Source organism: Gymnoscopelus braueri (genome assembly GCF_963280865.1).
Source record: "Gymnoscopelus braueri genome assembly, chromosome: 14".
NCBI lineage: Eukaryota > Metazoa > Chordata > Actinopteri > Myctophiformes > Myctophidae > Gymnoscopelus > Gymnoscopelus braueri.
The window spans coordinates 6,069,162-6,087,828 of NC_137619.1; the positions used below are offsets into that span (position 1 = coordinate 6,069,162).

At 42.6% G+C, this 18,667-nt stretch overlaps 1 protein-coding gene across 2 annotated transcripts in view; it reads right to left on the reverse strand.

Annotated features, from left to right (window-relative positions):
- Window positions 1-230: 230 nt before the first annotated feature.
- Window positions 231-18,667, reverse strand: part of alox12 (arachidonate 12-lipoxygenase) — a 31,303-nt gene continuing 12,866 nt past the window's right edge. For both annotated transcript variants that reach the window (XM_080449428.1, XM_080449429.1), the window contains exons 3-15: window positions 16,400-16,601; window positions 13,457-13,538; window positions 12,297-12,419; window positions 11,081-11,187; window positions 9,840-10,012; window positions 8,211-8,354; window positions 7,438-7,641; window positions 6,828-6,914; window positions 6,059-6,228; window positions 4,579-4,700; window positions 3,653-3,753; window positions 2,395-2,565; window positions 231-716 (exon numbers count right to left, since the gene is read on the reverse strand). In XM_080449428.1, the coding sequence (XP_080305554.1) occupies window positions 537-716; window positions 2,395-2,565; window positions 3,653-3,753; window positions 4,579-4,700; window positions 6,059-6,228; window positions 6,828-6,914; window positions 7,438-7,641; window positions 8,211-8,354; window positions 9,840-10,012; window positions 11,081-11,187; window positions 12,297-12,419; window positions 13,457-13,538; window positions 16,400-16,601 (1,866 nt within the window). In that variant the 3' untranslated portion in view covers window positions 231-536. The remainder of the gene's footprint in view (window positions 717-2,394; window positions 2,566-3,652; window positions 3,754-4,578; window positions 4,701-6,058; window positions 6,229-6,827; window positions 6,915-7,437; window positions 7,642-8,210; window positions 8,355-9,839; window positions 10,013-11,080; window positions 11,188-12,296; window positions 12,420-13,456; window positions 13,539-16,399; window positions 16,602-18,667) is intronic.

Below are 18,667 nucleotides of genomic sequence, written 5' to 3' on the forward strand. Positions count from 1 at the left end.
AATATAGAAATATGAACAAAGTCAGTCGGGATTGGGATGGGAATTCCCCACGTCAGAGTGGACGCTCGGCGCTCGTAAAGACAGTGATGTCACTGAAATGCGACTACTTGTCTGTCTGCTGTGTTATCATTATGGGTAATCCATTCAAGTGGCAAATTAAATGTCAAACACATTAAGAAAACAAGATGATATGTTGACAAAGACACTCCATACATTTGGAAACATACTTTTATTTAAATCAATATCGTCTCCAGTTAATGTAGGATACTTTTAAAAGTAGGCTAACTCTCATATTCCTCTCATAGGGAATGCATTGGCAGCTGCAGTTCATAGTTCTCACGGACCTCGAGTAGCGGCGCTGTCTCAAAAGTGGCCGTGAAATGTGTAGTTCCCGTCTGTGTCTATCTATCAGACTGGCTGCTACAGGAAGTCACAGACATAGCATACTGGAGCGGAAGTAGGGGGGGGCGTGGCCAGGAATAGCGTGTATACAGCTGGAGCTGGGGGAGGGGTTTACGTGGAGATGGGGGAGGGGTTTATATGGTGATGCTGTTCTCGACGCAGCTGGGCAGCAGGAAGTTATATTTGAGTTGTTCTCCGGTGTTCTGCTGAACGATCTGCTCCTCGATGTCCTTCAGGTCCGCCCTGAACCTCTGGATAACGTCCTGAGACCTCTGCTCTGTGAAGTACTGCTCTGTGTACTGACCTAGAGGAACCTAAAAACACAGGACACAATATGAAGCACTGCTCTGTGTCTCCTAGAGGTAACACATAAACACAGGACACAATGTGAAGCACTGCTCTTCCACAGAAGAGATGGAGAACATGGTAAAATGCTAGTTCATTTAAACTTTAAATGAACTAGCATTTTACCATGTTCTCCATCTTAAAGGTAATGTATATGTGATATGTTTTGGTTAAAACACAAGGTATTTTGTTAACAAGTTGCTGTATATTGTATATTTATGTTGACACTATGTATCGTGTAGTCATTGCTATAGAGTGTCTCTCCAGCTCTTTAATAAAATGAAAATACATTTTCAGGTGGGTTGCCAATTTCACCCAATCAGGAGAGAGAACCCATTTATGAGCTTCACTTTTATAGTGTTCCATTTCCAATGTTGGTGAAGGAGTTTAAGTATCTCGGGGTCTTGTTCACGAGTGAGGGGAGGACGGAGCAGGAGATCAGCCGGAGAATGGGAGCAGCAGGAGCGGTATGGCAGTCGCTGTCCCGCACTGTGGTGACAACAAGAGAGCTGAGGCAGAAGGCAAAGCTCTCGGTCTACCGAGCAATCTTCGTTCCTACTCTCACCTATGGTCATGAAGTGTGGGTCATGACCCAAAGAATAAGGTTGCGGATACAAGCGGGCAAAATTGGTTTTCTCACACGGGTAGCCGGCATCTCCCTTAGAGATAGGGTGAGAAGTCCGGTCACCCGAGAGAGACTCGGAGTAGAGTCGCTGCTCCTTCGCTTGGAAAGGAGCCAGCAGAGGTGGCTCGGGGCATCTAGTACGGATGCCTCCCGAGCGTCTCCCTAGGGAGGTGCTCGCTGCACGTCCCACTGGGAGGAGGAGACCCCCCGGGGCAGACCAAGGACCAGATGGGGGGGGATTACATCTCCACACCTGGCCTGGGAACGCCTCAGGATCCCCCAGGAGGAAGTGGATAATGTTGCTCAGGAGAGGAAAGTCTGGAGCTCTCTGTTAGAGCTGTTGCCCCCGCGACCCGACTCCGGATAAGCGGTTGAAGATGGATGGACGGATTTTCCAATTGTGTCTGCTCCTTTGTCTCTGCTTCATCGCTTCCAATTTAACCTGTTTATCCTGCATCCTGTATGTACTCACAGCATCTGGTTGTACTCTCCCCAGGTGTCAGGTGATGTACTTAACCCTTTAATACCTGGAACTGTGTCATTTTTTGATTTGAGCTAAAAAGCATTATTTTACACTTTAGGCTATTCAAAAATAGCAGATATACAAGCTCATAGCGCGGCACCGAGTGCCGCGCTACGAGCTTGTATATCTGCTATTTTTGAAAAATCATGAAAATGTGTGCAAATCTTTGAACATAATATATTTTTAAAGCGAACATTTTTAACTCAAATCTTTGCTTCTGGGGGTCCCTGGAACAAAATATTTTGATTGGGGTCTGCGGCCAAATACATGTAATTTTGGGGGTCCTTGACATGAAAAAGATTGAGCATCACTGATATAGAAACATACGTTTTTCAGAAAACTGTTGAGATTTAGGAGACATGTAGAATCGGCTTCAGGTCTCAATGGGTTAAATACAGAGTAGATATACTCACAGTATCTGGTTGTACTCTCCCCAGGTGTCAGGTGATGTACTTAAATACAGAGTAGATATACTTAGCTACAGAGTAGATATACTCACAGCGTCGGGCTGTACTCTGCCCAGGTGCCAGGTGATGGCCATCTGCAGACAGGACTGGCTGACGTCGGGCAGGGTGTCCATGATCATCTCCATGGTAACGGCGTCCTTGTCGCCGGGCGGGGGGTGTCTCATGGTGCAGGGGGTGTTGGGGACCCAGGCACACCAGTCAAACTGTGGAGGAACAAAGTACAAACGTCTGTTATTTAGCCCTTTAAGACCCCGAGAAGAGCAAAGATTTAAGTTACAAAAAATATACATATTCAAAGATTTTGCAAACATTTCCACGGTTTTCAGAAAATATCAGATCTACAAGCTCATTGAGCTTGTAGATGAGTATTATAGTGTGTAATGAGTATTATAGTGAGTATTATAGTGTGTAATGAGTATTATAGTGTGTAATGAGTATTATAGTGTGTAATGAGTATTATAGTGAGTATTATAGTGTGTAATGAGTATTATAGTGTGTAATGAGTATTATAGTGAGTATTATAGTGTGTAATGAGTATTATAGTGTGTAATGAGTATTATAGTGAGTATTATAGTGTGTAATGAGTATTATAGTGTGTAATGAGTATTATAGTGAGTATTATAGTGTGTAATGAGTATTATAGTGTGTAATGAGTATTATAGTGAGTATTATAGTGTGTAATGAGTATTATAGTGTGTAATGAGTATTATAGTGTGTCTCAGGGGAGGCCTGTGTAATGAGTATTATAGTGTGTAATGAGTATTATAGTATGTAATGAGTATTATAGTGAGTACTATAGTGTGTAATGAGTATTATAGTGTGTAATGAGTATTATAGTGAGTATTATAGTGTGTAATGAGTATTATAGTGTGTAATGAGTATTATAGTATGTAATGAGTATTATAGTGAGTACTATAGTGTGTAATGAGTATTATAGTGTGTAATGAGTATTATAGTGAGTATTATAGTGTGTAATGAGTATTATAGTGTGTAATGAGTATTATAGTGTGTCTCAGGGGAGGCCTGTGTAATGAGTATTATAGTGGGGACCAATTATATGAAGATGATGCTGAAAAGTAAAAATGTAAAAGTAGAAATACTTTGTTTACAAGTTTAACTCCTGCATTCAAAGGTTGACTTGAATACAAGTATTAGGTTCAAAATATACTTAAGACATCAAAAAGTAAAACTACTCATTATGCATTGTGCGTGAGAGAGAGAGAGAGAGAGAGAGAGAGAGAGAGAGAGAGAGAGAGAGAGAGAGAGAGAGAGAGAGAGAGAGAGAGTCACCTGTCCATTGTTGGTAGCAGCATGCTGTGCAGTGCTAGAGAAAATGACCACAGCCAACAGAGTGGACAATTCCTGTCTGCTGCGAAGTTCACTGGACAGACCTGAGACAGACAGACAGACAGACAGACAGACAGACAGACAGACAGACAGACAGACAGAGACAGACAGAGACAGACAGACAGACAGACAGACAGACAGACAGACAGACAGACAGACAGACAGACAGACAGACAGGTGAGCTTTCCATTATGTTTATCTTATTGCTTAGACATGAAACATTTTCACCCGCCATCTTTGGACCCCCAAATTAACATTTATTCGGCCATGGACCCCCATCTATAAATGTTTAGCGCCCGGGGCCCCACATAAGATTTGTGTTGTTAAAATGTGTCATAAATATTCAAAGTTGTTTTTCAAGATTTTTTTTTAAATAGCAGATCTACAAGCTCACACTGCATTGCGATGCAACACCGTGTGAGCTTGTAGATCGTCTATTTATTCATTCATTGTACTGTCAATCACAATGAAACAAAAAATAAAATACAAATATAACATTTGTTGCTGATACAGTTGTTTTAAGGAACAGGGTTTAATCGCTTAAACCCTATAAGTCAACAGGGGTCAACCCCTAACCCTGAGAGTTACAGACCCATAAGGGTCCATTTGGTTCCATTTGTACCCTCTCAGAGTTACAGACCTGTAAGGGTCCATATGGAACCCCCTCAAAGACCCATGAGGGTCCCTGGACCACACTTTGAGACCCACTGGTGTAGCAGAGTGTTTCCAGTGAGTCAACACCCTGACTCTGTTTGAGCAGAATGGAACAGAGCCTTCATTAGTATCATTGGTAACACCTGTGAAGGAAGTAAGGAAGAGGCCCAGTTTCTTTCCAAGATGGCTGCTGTGCATAGAGCCTGTCTCCTTACCAAACTGGGGGATGTCAGAGAATCCTTCCTTTGTGACGTCTGTGATCCAGGCCTGCAGCTCTGGGTCCTCAACCACCTCGCTGTCTGTCTCATAGTAGACCTCCACTATGCCTGACACAAAACTGACACACACACACACACACACACACACACACACACACACACACACACACACACACACACACACACACACACACACACACACACAGGAACACAGTAGACCAGACCTTCACTCTATATTGTATTCATGTATTAAAAATGTGTCAAACCTTTGTAGATAAGTTATTTTAGAATAGACAAAGTATACAATGGCGCTTAATTGGTTAATGCTTATTTTGCAATAATCAAAATCTACAAAGTAGCTTGTAATTAACGTTTTCTAATAATAATAGTATTATATATATATATAATAATAATAATATAATATATAACCGGCGGAAAGATGCCAGCTCCGGTACGAGACTCAACGTGTGAACTTTGAGTCTCCTACCGGAGTTAGCATCTTCATTATCATGACATTATTCGCTTAGGAATGCGACAAAAACTAAACAATCTCCATGAATTCAAGTCCCCATGGGATGACTAATCCATAGAAAAAAAGTCATTTTGGAGGTGAACTATCCCTTTAAGTGGTTAAGTACAGCACTTCAGTAAATGTACTTTCCAGGAATACAAGAACGCTCGCCCCAAAACACACTCGCCCCGGGTCAAATCCGGCGACCTCGGAACGGTCGCCACCAGGTATTCCTAACCTTAACCTCAGTAAAACTGTGTCTAAACCTAACCTAATAACCTCAGTAAAACTATGTCTACCTAACCTTATCCCTAACCTTAACTCTCTATACCCTGAGAACGCATCTGTGTGTCATTTTTAGATTTCGTTGGGCTATTCAAAAATAGCAGATATACAAGCTATACGAGCTTGTAGATCTGCTATTTTTGAAAAATCGTGAAAAATGTTGTGCAAATCTTTGAATATATATATATTTAAAGCGAGCATTTCTAGCTAAAATGTTATTGCTTCTGGGGATTCTACAAATGTCTTCTAAATCAGTTTAAAACAGTTTTCTGAAACACTTATGTTGCTATAATATTAATGTCAGTGTCAAGGAGCCCCACAACGATATGTATTTGGCTGCGGACCCCCATCTAAAAAAAAAAAATTCCAGGGACCCCCAGAAGCAAAGATTTGAGTAAAAAACAATTGCTTTATAGATATATATTCAAAGATTTGCAACAAAAAAAACACGATTTAAAAAAAAATAGCAGATCTACAAGCTCATAGCGCGGCACTCGGTGCCGCGCTATGAGCTTGTATATCTGCTATTTTTGAATAGCCAAAAGTATAAAATATGGATAAAGTGGTTACACAGATGCGTCCCCCGGTCTTAAAGGGTTAACCTCAGGGGGTGAGTGTGTTTTGGGGCGAGCCTTCCGGTTACCCTTTACAGCGGTGCTCGGTAGCAGTTCAGTGGTGTACCTGTAGATGGCGTCCCACAGCATCAGGCTGTGTTCTCTATAGAAGTATTTGGGCAGCTGTTCCACTCCTCTGTCATGGAAGTCGTGTCTGGGCTGTAAAGAGGTGTACTTTAGGACCCTGTACTCTCTCTGAGACAACTGCATCAGACCCTCCCCACCTGTCGATACCACCTGCACACACACACACACACATGCACACACACACACACACACACACACATGCACACACACGCGCGCACACACACACACACACACACACACACACACACACACACACACACACACACACACACACACACACACACACACACACACACACACACACAGTTTACATAGAAATGTCTTAACCCTTTAAGACCTGAGGCGATTCTTAAAAAAAATCTAAATCCTAACAGTTTTTGGAAAAAAATCTAAACATTATTTTTTCACGATTTTTCAAAAATAGCAGATCTACAAGTTCATAGCGCGGCACTCGGTGCCGCGCTATGAGCTTGTATATCTGCTATTTTTGAATAGCCAAAGACGTCTAAAGTGACACAGATGCGTTCCAGGTATTAATGGGTTAATGTTGCAATCCGTAGCAGACATTAATACTGTCATAAATGTAATGTTTTATGGTCATGGTTCACCAGGAGCCTGGATGGTTTGGCTCCAGGCTTAAAATAATTAAAATTAATATTTTTTGGAAATCTCTATGGGCTGAATGAATGGGCTTTCTATCTGTGGAACCAGAGCCTGGTAAACAAAATGTTCCATTAACATGCACTGACCCTCTTGAAGATGCCGTCACTGGAGATGAGCTGAGTGCGCCCCCTGCAGTTGATCTCCAGCGTGTACCGCAGATGAGGAGCCAGCAGCTACAGCAAGACAAGAGGAAACACATGGTTTAGTGTGTGTGTGTGTGTGTGTGTGTGTTGTGTGTGTGTGTGTGTGTGTGTGCGCTTGAGTGTACCAGGCGGCAAGTATCCGCCACTGAAAATGCTGCTCTCCTTTTTCCCCTTTACACCACATCTCTTTGCCGAAAATAGCTGATCTACAAGCTCACAACGCGTATATTAGGTGTGTAGTGGTTGTGTACCTTATAGACAGGGTGTTTGTTAGGTGTGTAGTACCTTATACACAGGGTGATCAGCTGGTAGCTGTCTCAGTGTGTAGTGAAGGTTGTGTACCTTATAGACAGAGTGTTTGTTAGGTGTGTACCTTATAAACAGGGTGAACAGCTGGTAGCTATCTCAGTGTGTAGTGAAGGTTGTGTACCTCATAGACAGGGTGTTTGTTAGGTGTGTAGTATATGTGTGTACCTCATAGACAGGGTGTTTGTTAGGTGTGTAGTAGTATGTGTGTACCTTATAGACAGGGTGTTTGTTAGGTGTGTAGTACCTTATACACAGGGTGAACAGCTGGTAGCTGTCTCAGAGTTGACACACAGAACACCTCCACCACCAGGTGTGTTCTGAGGAGGTGGGACAACACCTGGAACACCTGGAACTCGGCGTGACGGACCCACATCTTGGCCAATAGCCAGGCCAGAGGAGGGTCACATGGTAGGAAGATGGGCGTGGCCAGGCCCGGCGTCTGGCCGAGCTGCGGTGAAAGGAAACAATGGGAGGAGTTAGTGACTCACAACCTGTATGTCCTAATAAGGAAACATGGGAGGAGTTAGTGACTCATAACCAGTGGTGTAAAAAGTACTCAAATGTTTTACTTACGTAGAAGTATCAATACTGCAATGTAGAAGTACTCTGTTACAAGTGAGAGTCTGGAATTCAAAATTTACTTGAGTAAAAGTACTAAAGTATTGGTATCAAAATGTACTTAAAGTACCAAAAGTAGTACAAAAATGTCGCGATGCGACACGTTGTGAGCTTGTAGATCTGCTATTTTCAAATAGCCTATGTATTAAATAGGGCTGAAGTGGTTAACGTGCGTTTTAGAACGCAATCATTTATATCTGCAAAGTAACTAGTAACTAAAGTTTTCAAATAATTGTAGTGGAGTAAAAGTACACTATTTGCCTCTGAGATGTAGTGGAGTAGAGGTATAGGTACTGAACATTGGAAATACTCCAGTAAAGTAAAAGATACCTCAAAATTGTACTTGAGTACACTACTTGAGTATTATGTACTCAGTTACTTTCCACCACTGGTCAGTACCTGTATAGCGATAGGGATCAGGTCTTGGTCAGGGTTCAGGTACAGCAGACAGAGAGGAGCTGTGATGTGTTGAGGTTTCCCTCTGATCACGTTGGCTGTAATTCCATCCATGATGGCGAAGTCCACCAGGTAGATGTTACCTGCCTGAGAAGACAGGGGGCGGCAGAGAACTTATAGGAAGATATAGCATATAGTCCAGTGGTTCTGAAACATTGTCATATGACGGAGGACCCCAGAATGTATATATATATCTATTGAGAAATATTTTGTGCCAGGGACCCACATACAAGATATCATGATATTGAAATGTTTCATAGTTTTTTCGATTTTGTTTTGAAAATATCTGATCTAAAAGATCACAAAATTGGTTAACTCATTGACTGCCAGAGTTAAAACATCGTCTATTGTCCCCTTGCCAGCGAAAACGAGCGATTTTACTGTACGATTTGAAAAGTATAATTCCAAACATGCAAACATGACCCGCTTTAATTACTTCAGTCTATATTATAGTAGCTTAATGACTAGTATTAACATTCTATTTCTACTTTTTTCCCCTACTTTTTTATGTCCAATGTATTTGTATTTAAATGAATAACGTTAACATGAGTATAACTAAATGTATTTGAAATTAAATCAAAGTGTTAATTTTCAGGATTTAAAAAAAATATCTGGATTCCAATTAAAGAATAGCCGATCTACAAGCTCAAAACGCGTCGCACTGCGACGCGTTTGGAGCTTGTAGATCGGCTATTTTTGCTACTTTTGTGTGACATAGAATGGCGAAGTAATTTACGAAAAAAGTTAAAATATGAAGATAAGAGGTGTCTGCCCTCTGACAGTATATGCAATGTGGCCCTCTGGAGTGAGTGTGGAAATATAGTGACCCTCTCCATCATCAAAGTTGCATCACCCCTGGCGTAGTTGCTTTAATGTTCATGTAGTAACACAGTGGTTGTGACTGTGTACGGATTGAAGCGTTGTGTTGCACGTTAAAGGAGAATTCCGGACAAATTAAGTGTTATCTTTCATGTCTCGTTACTCACCTAGCGACGTAAAAAGTGGCGTTCTTTTTTTCCATATATTCCCCTGTCGTCATTTTTTAAACACCCTCCGTTGTTATAATGGGAGCGAGTGGGTTAGTGAAGTTCGTCTATTATAACCGACGCAATGTTATTTTTTTCTCTACTACGATTCATTGTAGAGTCTCATGATAGTCAAACATGCGCTGAAAATTCCTGCGAGCCTGCCGTTAATGGCGAACGATTTAACACTGGATGCTTGTTTCTTTCCAGAACCTGGCAACTCGTGTTGCCAGATTCTGGAAACAAGCAACCAGTGTTAAATCGTTCGCCATTAACGGCAGGCTCGCAGGAATTTTCAGCGCATGTTTGACTATCATGAGACTCTACAATGAATCGTAGTAGAGAAAAAAATAACATTGCGTCGGTTATAATAGACGAACTTCACTAACCCACTCGCTCCCATTATAACAACGGAGGGTGTTTAAAAAATGACGACAGGGGAATATATGGAAAAAAAGAACGCCACTTTTTACGTCGCTAGGTGAGTAACGAGACATGAAAGATAACACTTAATTTGTCCGGAATTCTCCTTTAATGTTAAACCTACGTTGAGCTCCTTGGTCAGGTCGGTGCGGGGGGGCAGGGAGCGCTGCACCATGTCTGCTGTGACCGGGAAGTTGTCGGGGATCCTCTGGATCCTCCGGATCATCCTGGGGTTTGAACCGTTCAGACACTGGTACCCAAAGAACCAGTCCTCCTTCCAGTGCTCCATACAGAACTCTGAAACATAACGATAACTAGAAAAAGTGCTCCTCGGAGTACAGGTCTTCCGCCAGGTCAGGTAGGTTAGTGTGGGCCAGCAATGTTTGGAATGCGCCAATCAGGATGAAATATGAGAAATCAAACTGATCCGTCTTGATCACATGACTATAGAGATCATGTGTACCGATTTGCGCGAAATTTGGATACAATCTGAAGAAGTAATATCCAAAAATGTGTTTTACATAAGTCGGCCTCCTGGTGGCGCTATAAATGGCGCTATAAAAGGCAGAAAAATACAGGGCAAAGGTTTTTCCTTGGCCTCTAGGGAGTGCGCATACAAAGTTTTACACAGATCGGTGCAGTTATAGGTAAAAACAAGAATCGGCCTGTTATAGCGCCACCATGAGGCTGATTTGAAAAAGTTCAAGTGGCATTTCTTTTTCTGCATAGTGGGAATGTGCCTGCAAAATGTCACGGAGATTGCACGCTGTGTTCATGATTGAGGCATTTTGTTCAAAACGGAGCACTCCTGCAAACTTTGGAAGCCATTCTTAGCCAATCAGGATGGAATATGGAAAATATGAAAGACCAGTTTCATTTAATGACTATAGAGATACTGTGTACCGATTTGCGTGACAAAATCTGTAGGAGTACTGTCAAAAAAATAGTTTTGCAAAAAGTCGCCCCCTGGTGGCGCTATAAGAGGCCCATGTGAAAGATCTGGGTCAGAGGTTCTGCTCTGGCATCCAGGGAGTGTTTCGCTGCGATCATGCCAACGGTGCCGGAGATTAGCTGTACACAGACAGAATGACGGACAGACGGACACACACACACACACACACACACACACACACACACACACACACACACACACACACACACACACACACACACACACACACACACACACACACACACACACACACACACACACACACACACACGGAAGGATGGACGCACAGGGTCCAAAACATACTCTCTCTCGCCATGCCTTTCGGCCTAGCGGAGACAATAATACTTTATTAATGTATTAATTAAAGAACCAGTCCTCCTTCCAGTGCTCCACACAGAACTCTGCAGACTCACCAGCGATGGGGCTTCTGATTTTCCAGAAGATCCGTTTAAAGTCTTCCAGATCGTCCCAGGATTTCCCAAACCTGATGGTCAACTTCTTCAATGACAACTCTATCAACCTGAGAGAGCGAGAGCGAGAGCGAGAGCGAGAGCGAGAGAGAGAGATGTTCTATAAAGGTGGTTATGGTAAAATGGTTATGGTTCTCAAACTTTTTCAAGTGAAGGACCGCCAAATTGATATATATTTGGCCGCGGACCCCCATCTGAAAATATTTTGTGCCAGGGACCCCCAGAAGAGAAGATTTGTGTTTAAAAGATGAGAAATAATTTTTAAAAATGTCTTAAAGGGATACTAGGTAACTTCGCAGATCTGTGTTTGTACACACACTCCCCCCTCCCCTCTCTGACAGGTATCAAAGTGATTGCTGTCTTTGATGCATTCATTGATTAGTTCAAAGGGATCAATTAAGAGCTCCGGCCTCTCCCCCCACAGACTGTTCAGTGCCTGCAAAGAGATGAATGTCAATACAAACAGTGGAACAAAACCAAAATACAGCCAGAGGGATGTGTCTTTCTGCAGGAAAAATCTAAATAAATATATATATATATATTCATTTAGGCTCAAAGTTACCAAGTCTCCCTTTAACAATTTCAAGATTTTTCAAGTATACGTACTTAAAGGTAGGGTAAGTGATATTTTTTGGTTAAAACAAAAAGTATTTTGTTAAAAGGTTAAAATACTATATTCTGATAGTAATCATTGCTATAGAGTGTTTGTTCAGTAACAGATGTCTCCCTGTCTCTCCAGCTCTTTAATAAACAGAAAATACATTTTTCGGTAGGTGTCAAAATCTCAGCCAATCAGGAGAAAGTACCCATTTTTAAGCTTAATTTGTATAGTGTTCCAGTTAAAATTCTGTCTGCTCATTTCTTAGTGTCATCACTTCCAATTTCACTTGTTTAATCTATATCCTGATTGAGTTCTCTGTCCTGGTTGGATAAAATTGGAAATGAAACTACAAAAAAAAAAAAAAAACTACAAAATACATTTTCTGTTTTATAAAGAGCTGGAGAGACATGGAGACTTTTTATATGGACAGGACACTCTATAGTAACGAGCACTATCAGAACATATACCCATTTTGCAATTATTTGAATAATTGCAAATCACTTACCCTACCTTTAAGCTGACAACAACAACAACAACAACCACATCACATGGACTCACGCATAATGTAAAGATCCCTCAAAGTCGCTGCGCTTCTCGTTGTCAAAGCGGACGTCCTGGGGGAGGTCGGCCTCCGTCTTGGCATCGATGCATTTGGGGATACCAGGCGCCCACTGTAGCCACCTGACACACACACACACGCACACGCACACACACACACACACACACACACGACTTGGACTTTTTGCTCTTATTATAGTTGAGGGCCAACTGTCCCCACAATAGAATTTGAGAAATACACTATTATACTATTAATTGAAGAAACGGTGGTCTTATAATTAAAACAATCACAATTTAAAAAGAATATTGGCACACACACACACATACATACATAAATGTAACACTCAAATACTCTGATTACTCTTGGCTGTGAGTACTTTGTCCTCCATTAATTTGAAGAGTGTATGGATGGGTTATAATTCTTCATTAGAGGTTGGGTTTAGGGGTTAGGGGGGTTTAGGGGTTAGGGGTTAGGGGGGTTTAGGGGTTAGGGGGGTTTAGGGGTTAGGGGTTGGGGGGTTTAGGGGTTAGGGGGGGTTAGGGGGCTTTAGGGGTTTAGGGGGGTTTAGGGGTTTAGGGGTTAGGGGGGTTTAGGGCTTTAGGGGTTTAGGGGGGTTTAGGGGTTAGGGGGGTTTAGGGGTTAGGGGGGTTTAGGGCTTTAGGGGTTTAGGGGTTAGGGGTTGGGGGGTTTAGGGGTTAGGGGGGGTTCGGGGGCTTTAGAGGTTTAGGGGGGTTTAGGGGTTAGGGGTTGGGGGGGTTTAGGGGTTAGGGGGGTTTAGGGGTTTAGGGGTTTAGGGGGGTTTAGGGGTTAGGGGGGGTTAGGGGGCTTTAGGGGTTTAGGGGGGTTTAGGGGTTAGGGGTTAGGGGGTTAGGGGTTAGGGGGGTTTAGGGGTTAGGGGTTGGGGGGTTTAGGGGTTAGGGGGGGTTCGGGGGCTTTAGAGGTTTAGGGGGGTTTAGGGGTTTAGGGGGGTTTAGGGGTTAGGGGGGTTTAGGGCTTTAGGGGTTTAGGGGGGTTTAGGGGTTAGGGGTTGGGGGGTTGGAGGCATGCAGTTGCGCGATGGCATCGCACATCTAGAATAGCAGATCTACAGGCTCACTACAACACTCTGCATTGCGTCGTGTTGTACGCTTGTAGATCAGATGTATTTGGGGTGCGTTACCTGTAGGTGTTTTGTCGGTCCTGTAGTTCTGTCTTTCTGTGGTCTTTCAGCAGAGGCAGGGTCTCATCACACCATCTCTTGGCTGAGAACAAGCAGGAAACCAGTGTTAAAGCCGTCGACTAAAACTATCAGCAAAAATGTTTTCCGTTGACTACCGTTTTCCGCTGACATTTTTTTTCTTCTTAAATAGATAAAAACAAAGCTATGGCAAATAAGGGCAGAGACTCTTCAAAGGGATAGTTCAGCCAAAAAAATATACTTATTTTCAATCGATTAGTCACCCCATGGAGATATGTTTTAGTTTTTGTCTCAATCCTAAGCCAATAATTTGATGACCAGCGGACCGGTAGGCAGATGTTCCGGTAGGAGACACAAAGGAGACTCTGTCTCCTACCGGAACCGCTGCCGGTCATCAAATTATTGTCTTAGGAATGAGACAAAAAAGAAAACATATCCATGAATTCAAGTTAGTGGTGACTAATCCATAGAAAAAAAAGTCATAGTGGGGGTGAACTATCCCTTTAAATAAAATAAAAGCCTTTAATAGTCTGGCTAATGCATGGCAAGAATAAAAAAAATACACCAACGCTTTGCGGCAACAATGCTTTCATCAGGGTGACATTGTAGCTCATCATCACCTGTGCTAATTAATGACCAGATTTAACTAAATGTACCATTTAGCAATAAACCAAAACATTAGTTTATAGACACATTTACTTGGGTAAAAAAAAACTCATTTCAGTTCAGGATCATATTATCCAGGGACAACATTCCAAAGATGTCACACCTACTTATGATGTGACATGACATAACTCAGTGTGTGCTGAGTACACAACCTGTAGGCACTCACAACACACACTCACAACACATGCACACGCGCACACACACACACACACACACACACACACACACGCACACGCACACGCACACGCACACACACACACACACTCACAACACACGCACACGCACAGGCACAGGCACAGGCACACGCACACGCACGCGCACACACGCACACCTTTTTCTTCTGTTTGTCTGCACGGCCCTTGCATTGTAGCCTAGAGAGCAAGGGTTCCCAAACCTTTCAGGCCGCGACCGGAACCCCCAAGTTCATCATAATCAAAGTCATCCCCCCACAGATAAATATTGTAAAAAAATCTTACTTAATGGTCATTTTATAAATGTGCAGATACCCACTATACACTTATACTGTATGATGGTTTGTTTACTGTTGAGAGAGAAAACTATTTTGCACATTAAGATAAAGAATAAATAAAATAATCAAATAAAATCATTTGTGGACCCCCCTCACAGTGTGGGACGCATTGTGGACCCCCCTCACAGTGTGGGACGCATTGTGGACCCCCCTCACAGTGTGGGACGCATTGTGGACCCCCCTCACAGTGTGGGACGCATTGTGGACCCCCCTCACAGTGTGGGAAGCATTGACATAAGACCAGTGGTGGAAAAAGTACTCAAATGTTTTACTTAAGTAAAAGTACCAATACTGCAATATAAAAATACTCTGTTACAACTAAAAGTCCAGATTTAAAAATGTACTTGAGTAAAAGTACAAAAGTATTGGCATCAAAATGTACTTAAAGTACCAAAAGTAAAAGTACTAAATATTTGAAAATAGCCGATCTACAAGCTCACAACGCGTCGCGATGCGACGCGTTGTGAGCTTGTAGATCTGCTATTTTCAAATAGCCTAGGTATGAAATAGGGCTAAAGTGGTTAATGTGTGTTTCATTATATCATAGTTTATATCTGAAAAGTAACTAGTAACTAAAGTTTTCAAATAATTGTAGTGGAGTAAAAGTACAATATTTGTCTCTGAGATGTAGTGGAGTAGAAGTAAAAGTATTGGAAATTGGAAATACTCAAGTAAAGTACAAATACCTCAAAATTGTACTTAAGTACAGTACTTAAGTAAATGTACTTAGTTACTTTCCACCACTGCATAAGACATACATGGGCAACTGGTGGCCCGGGGGCCACATGAGGCCCCCACCTTCACTTAAAGCGTTACAATTCCAAACATGCAAACATGACCCGCTTCAATTACTTCAGTCTATATTAGTAGCTTAATGACTAGTATTACAGTATTACTAGTCTTTTTTATGTCCAATGTATTTGTATTTAAGTTCATAAAGTTAACATAAGTATAACTAAATGCATTTTAAATTAAATCATTAAATGCGATATAAATAATTAAATAAAAATGTTACTTTTTGAGGATTCCAATTAAAAAATTGCAAAACAATTATTCTGGATTCCAATAAAAAAATATCAAAAGCAGCAGATCTACAAGCTCAAAACCGCGACACGTTTTGAGCTTGTAGATCTGCTATTTTTGCTACTTTTGTGTGACATAGAATGGCACTCATTTACGAAAGAAGTTAACCCATTGAGACCTGAAGCCAATTCTACATGTCCCCTAAATCCCAACAGTTTTCTGAAAAACGTATGTTTCTATATCAGTGGTGCTCAATCTTTTTCATGTCAAGGACCCCCAAAATTATATGTATTTGGCCGCGGACCCCCATCAAAATATGTTGTTCCAGGGACCCCCCAGAAGCAAAGGTTTGAGTTAGAAATGTTCGCTTTAAAAGTATTTATATTCAAAGACTTGCACACATTTTCACGATTTTTCAAAAATAGCAGATCTACAAGCTCGTAGCGCGGCACTCGGTGCCGCGCTATGAGCTTGTATATCTGCTATTTTTGAATAGCCCAAAGTGTAAAATAATGCTTTTTAGCTAGTCTAAAAATGACACAGTTCCAGGTATTAATGGGTTAAGATACGGACATAAGAGGTTTCTGCCCGACAGTATATGTAACGTGTTCCTCTGGAGTGAGTGTGGAAATATAGTGGCCCTCTGCATCATCAAAGTTGCATCACCCCTGACATAAGACATGAGGTGGTCCTCATGGTGGTCTCACCCGTCCCCTCTCTGATCTCCAGCCGGACGTCTCCGATCAGCCAGCGGTAGCAGGGGAAGGTGAGCACGCTGCCGCCCCCTGGAGGCTCCACGCTGACATAGCGACAGAACCAGTTGTCCTCCACCCAGTATCTCTGCTTCTCCAGCCTGACCAGGACCACCTCACCTACTGGACCCTCACTGTTCACTGTGTACTGGTCTGTCTGAGAGAGAGACATAGAGAGAGAGAGAGAGAGAGAGAGAGAGAGAGAGATCACCTACTGGACCCTCACTGTTCACTGTGTACTGGTCTGTCTGAGAGAGAGACATAGAGAGAGAGAGAGAGAGAGAGAGAGAGAGAGAGAGAGAGAGATCACCTACTGGACCCTCACTGTTCACTGTGTACTGGTCTGTCTGAGAGAGAGACATAGAGAGAGAGAGAGAGAGAGAGAGAGAGAGAGAGAGATCACCTACTGGACCCTCACTGTTCACTGTGTACTGGTCTGTCTGAGAGAGAGACATAGAGACACAGAGAGAGAGAGAGAGAGAGACAGAGAGGGAGAGAGAGAGAGAGAGAGAGAGAGAGAGATCACCTACTGGACCCTCACTGTTCACTGTGTACTGGTCTGTCTGAGAGAGAGACATAGAGACAGAGAGAGAGAGAGAGAGAGAGAGAGAGATCACCTAGTGGACCCCCACTATCGATGTTTTTGTGAGATCCACTGATCCGACCGGCTTCCCACTCAGCGCATCACGCCCTCAGGTACTCAAGTTTGAAGTCGTCTGTCCCATACAGTATATGGGCATGCCCATATATGGGCATAACAGTCGGACAGGCGGTTCTGGACAAACCGGATCTCCATATGTCTATATATGGGCATATCGGTTGGGTTACCGAGTTAGAAGTCAGTCACGATCATCGTTGTGTAATACAATGTTTTTGTTTGCTTGTTTACACTATCTTTGCTAATAATGGATTCACGTTGATGAGTATTTTCACTTTTTCTCTCTTTTTTTGGGGTGGGGGGGTATTACTTTTAGTTTTAGTTTGTCTTAATAATAATAATATGGAGTATTTGTCAGAACAAGAATGAAAAAGGTCAGAAAAACATACCACTTCAAGTATTCAGATTCAAAACTTAGACCAACTGAAGATACTTTTCATACAACTAAACTACTAGGCGTATGAATAGTTTTAGTTGGTTTTGTAAACAATATATATTTTTATTTTCCCCCATTGTCTGTAACATGTTCTCTGTCATTGTCATTTGTTGCTGTTGGTCGTCATGGCTGCCAGTTCCCACTTGATGTTGTGAGGGAGTCCTGACTGCTCCAGATCGAACTGAATAACTGCTAGTTTACACAGCGTCTTCAGACTAGGACTCAAGTCTAAGATGAACAGGTCAGCAGCTAGAGTTGGTGTGGATTCTTTGACGTCTTTGTATCCTCCAAAGATGATGACACGATCTCCGACCATGCAACAGCACAGCCTATGCGCATATGTAAATGGATGGTCTTTCCCTTTGGGGTTGACCTTCTTCCAGGAGAAGCTCTCTGGATTGAATTTCCACAGATCTTTGAGTGTAGTTTTATGATTTCCTCCACCACATATGTACAACTCTCCATTGTACGTAAAGGCTGAATGACCACAGCGTGCTTCTGGAAGAGGCTGTGCAGAAGGTGTGTTCAGCCAGCAGTTGGTCTCTGTGTCAAACACTCTGATGATGTTGTTGTCGGAGAAGACGGAGAAGACGCCCACAAGTACAAACATCTTTGTCCCGATGATGGTGGAAGAGGTACATGTTGAAACAGGTGGTGGAGAGTCTCTGGTGTTAATTAAAGACCAGACCATTGTGATGGTGTTCAACTTGTACATGTCATTAGTGCTTACATTCAGCTGGGTGTATCCTCCATGGACATACATGACCTTCCCCAAGACACAGGCTGAGTGGTTGTACCTTGAACTTGGAACATCCCCAGAAACCTCTGGTATGAACCATCTGTGTGTGTCGACATCAAACGCATAAAGAACATCACAGAACTCCCTTGATACGTCGTCCTGCCATGTAGTAACACCCCCCCAGATGTAGACCACATGGTCTATCAGCACAGCTGTGTGGCTGTAGAGCTTGTGACGTTCTCTTCTTCTTCCCGGTCGTAACCGGGGGCAACGTCCTCCAGCGTAAAGACACAGTGTTGAAGACGTTCACATCAATGTGATCCATGCTGTAGCTTCTGGAATCTGTAAAGGAATAAACCTCGTGTCCAACTGCAACTACAGCTTGACCAG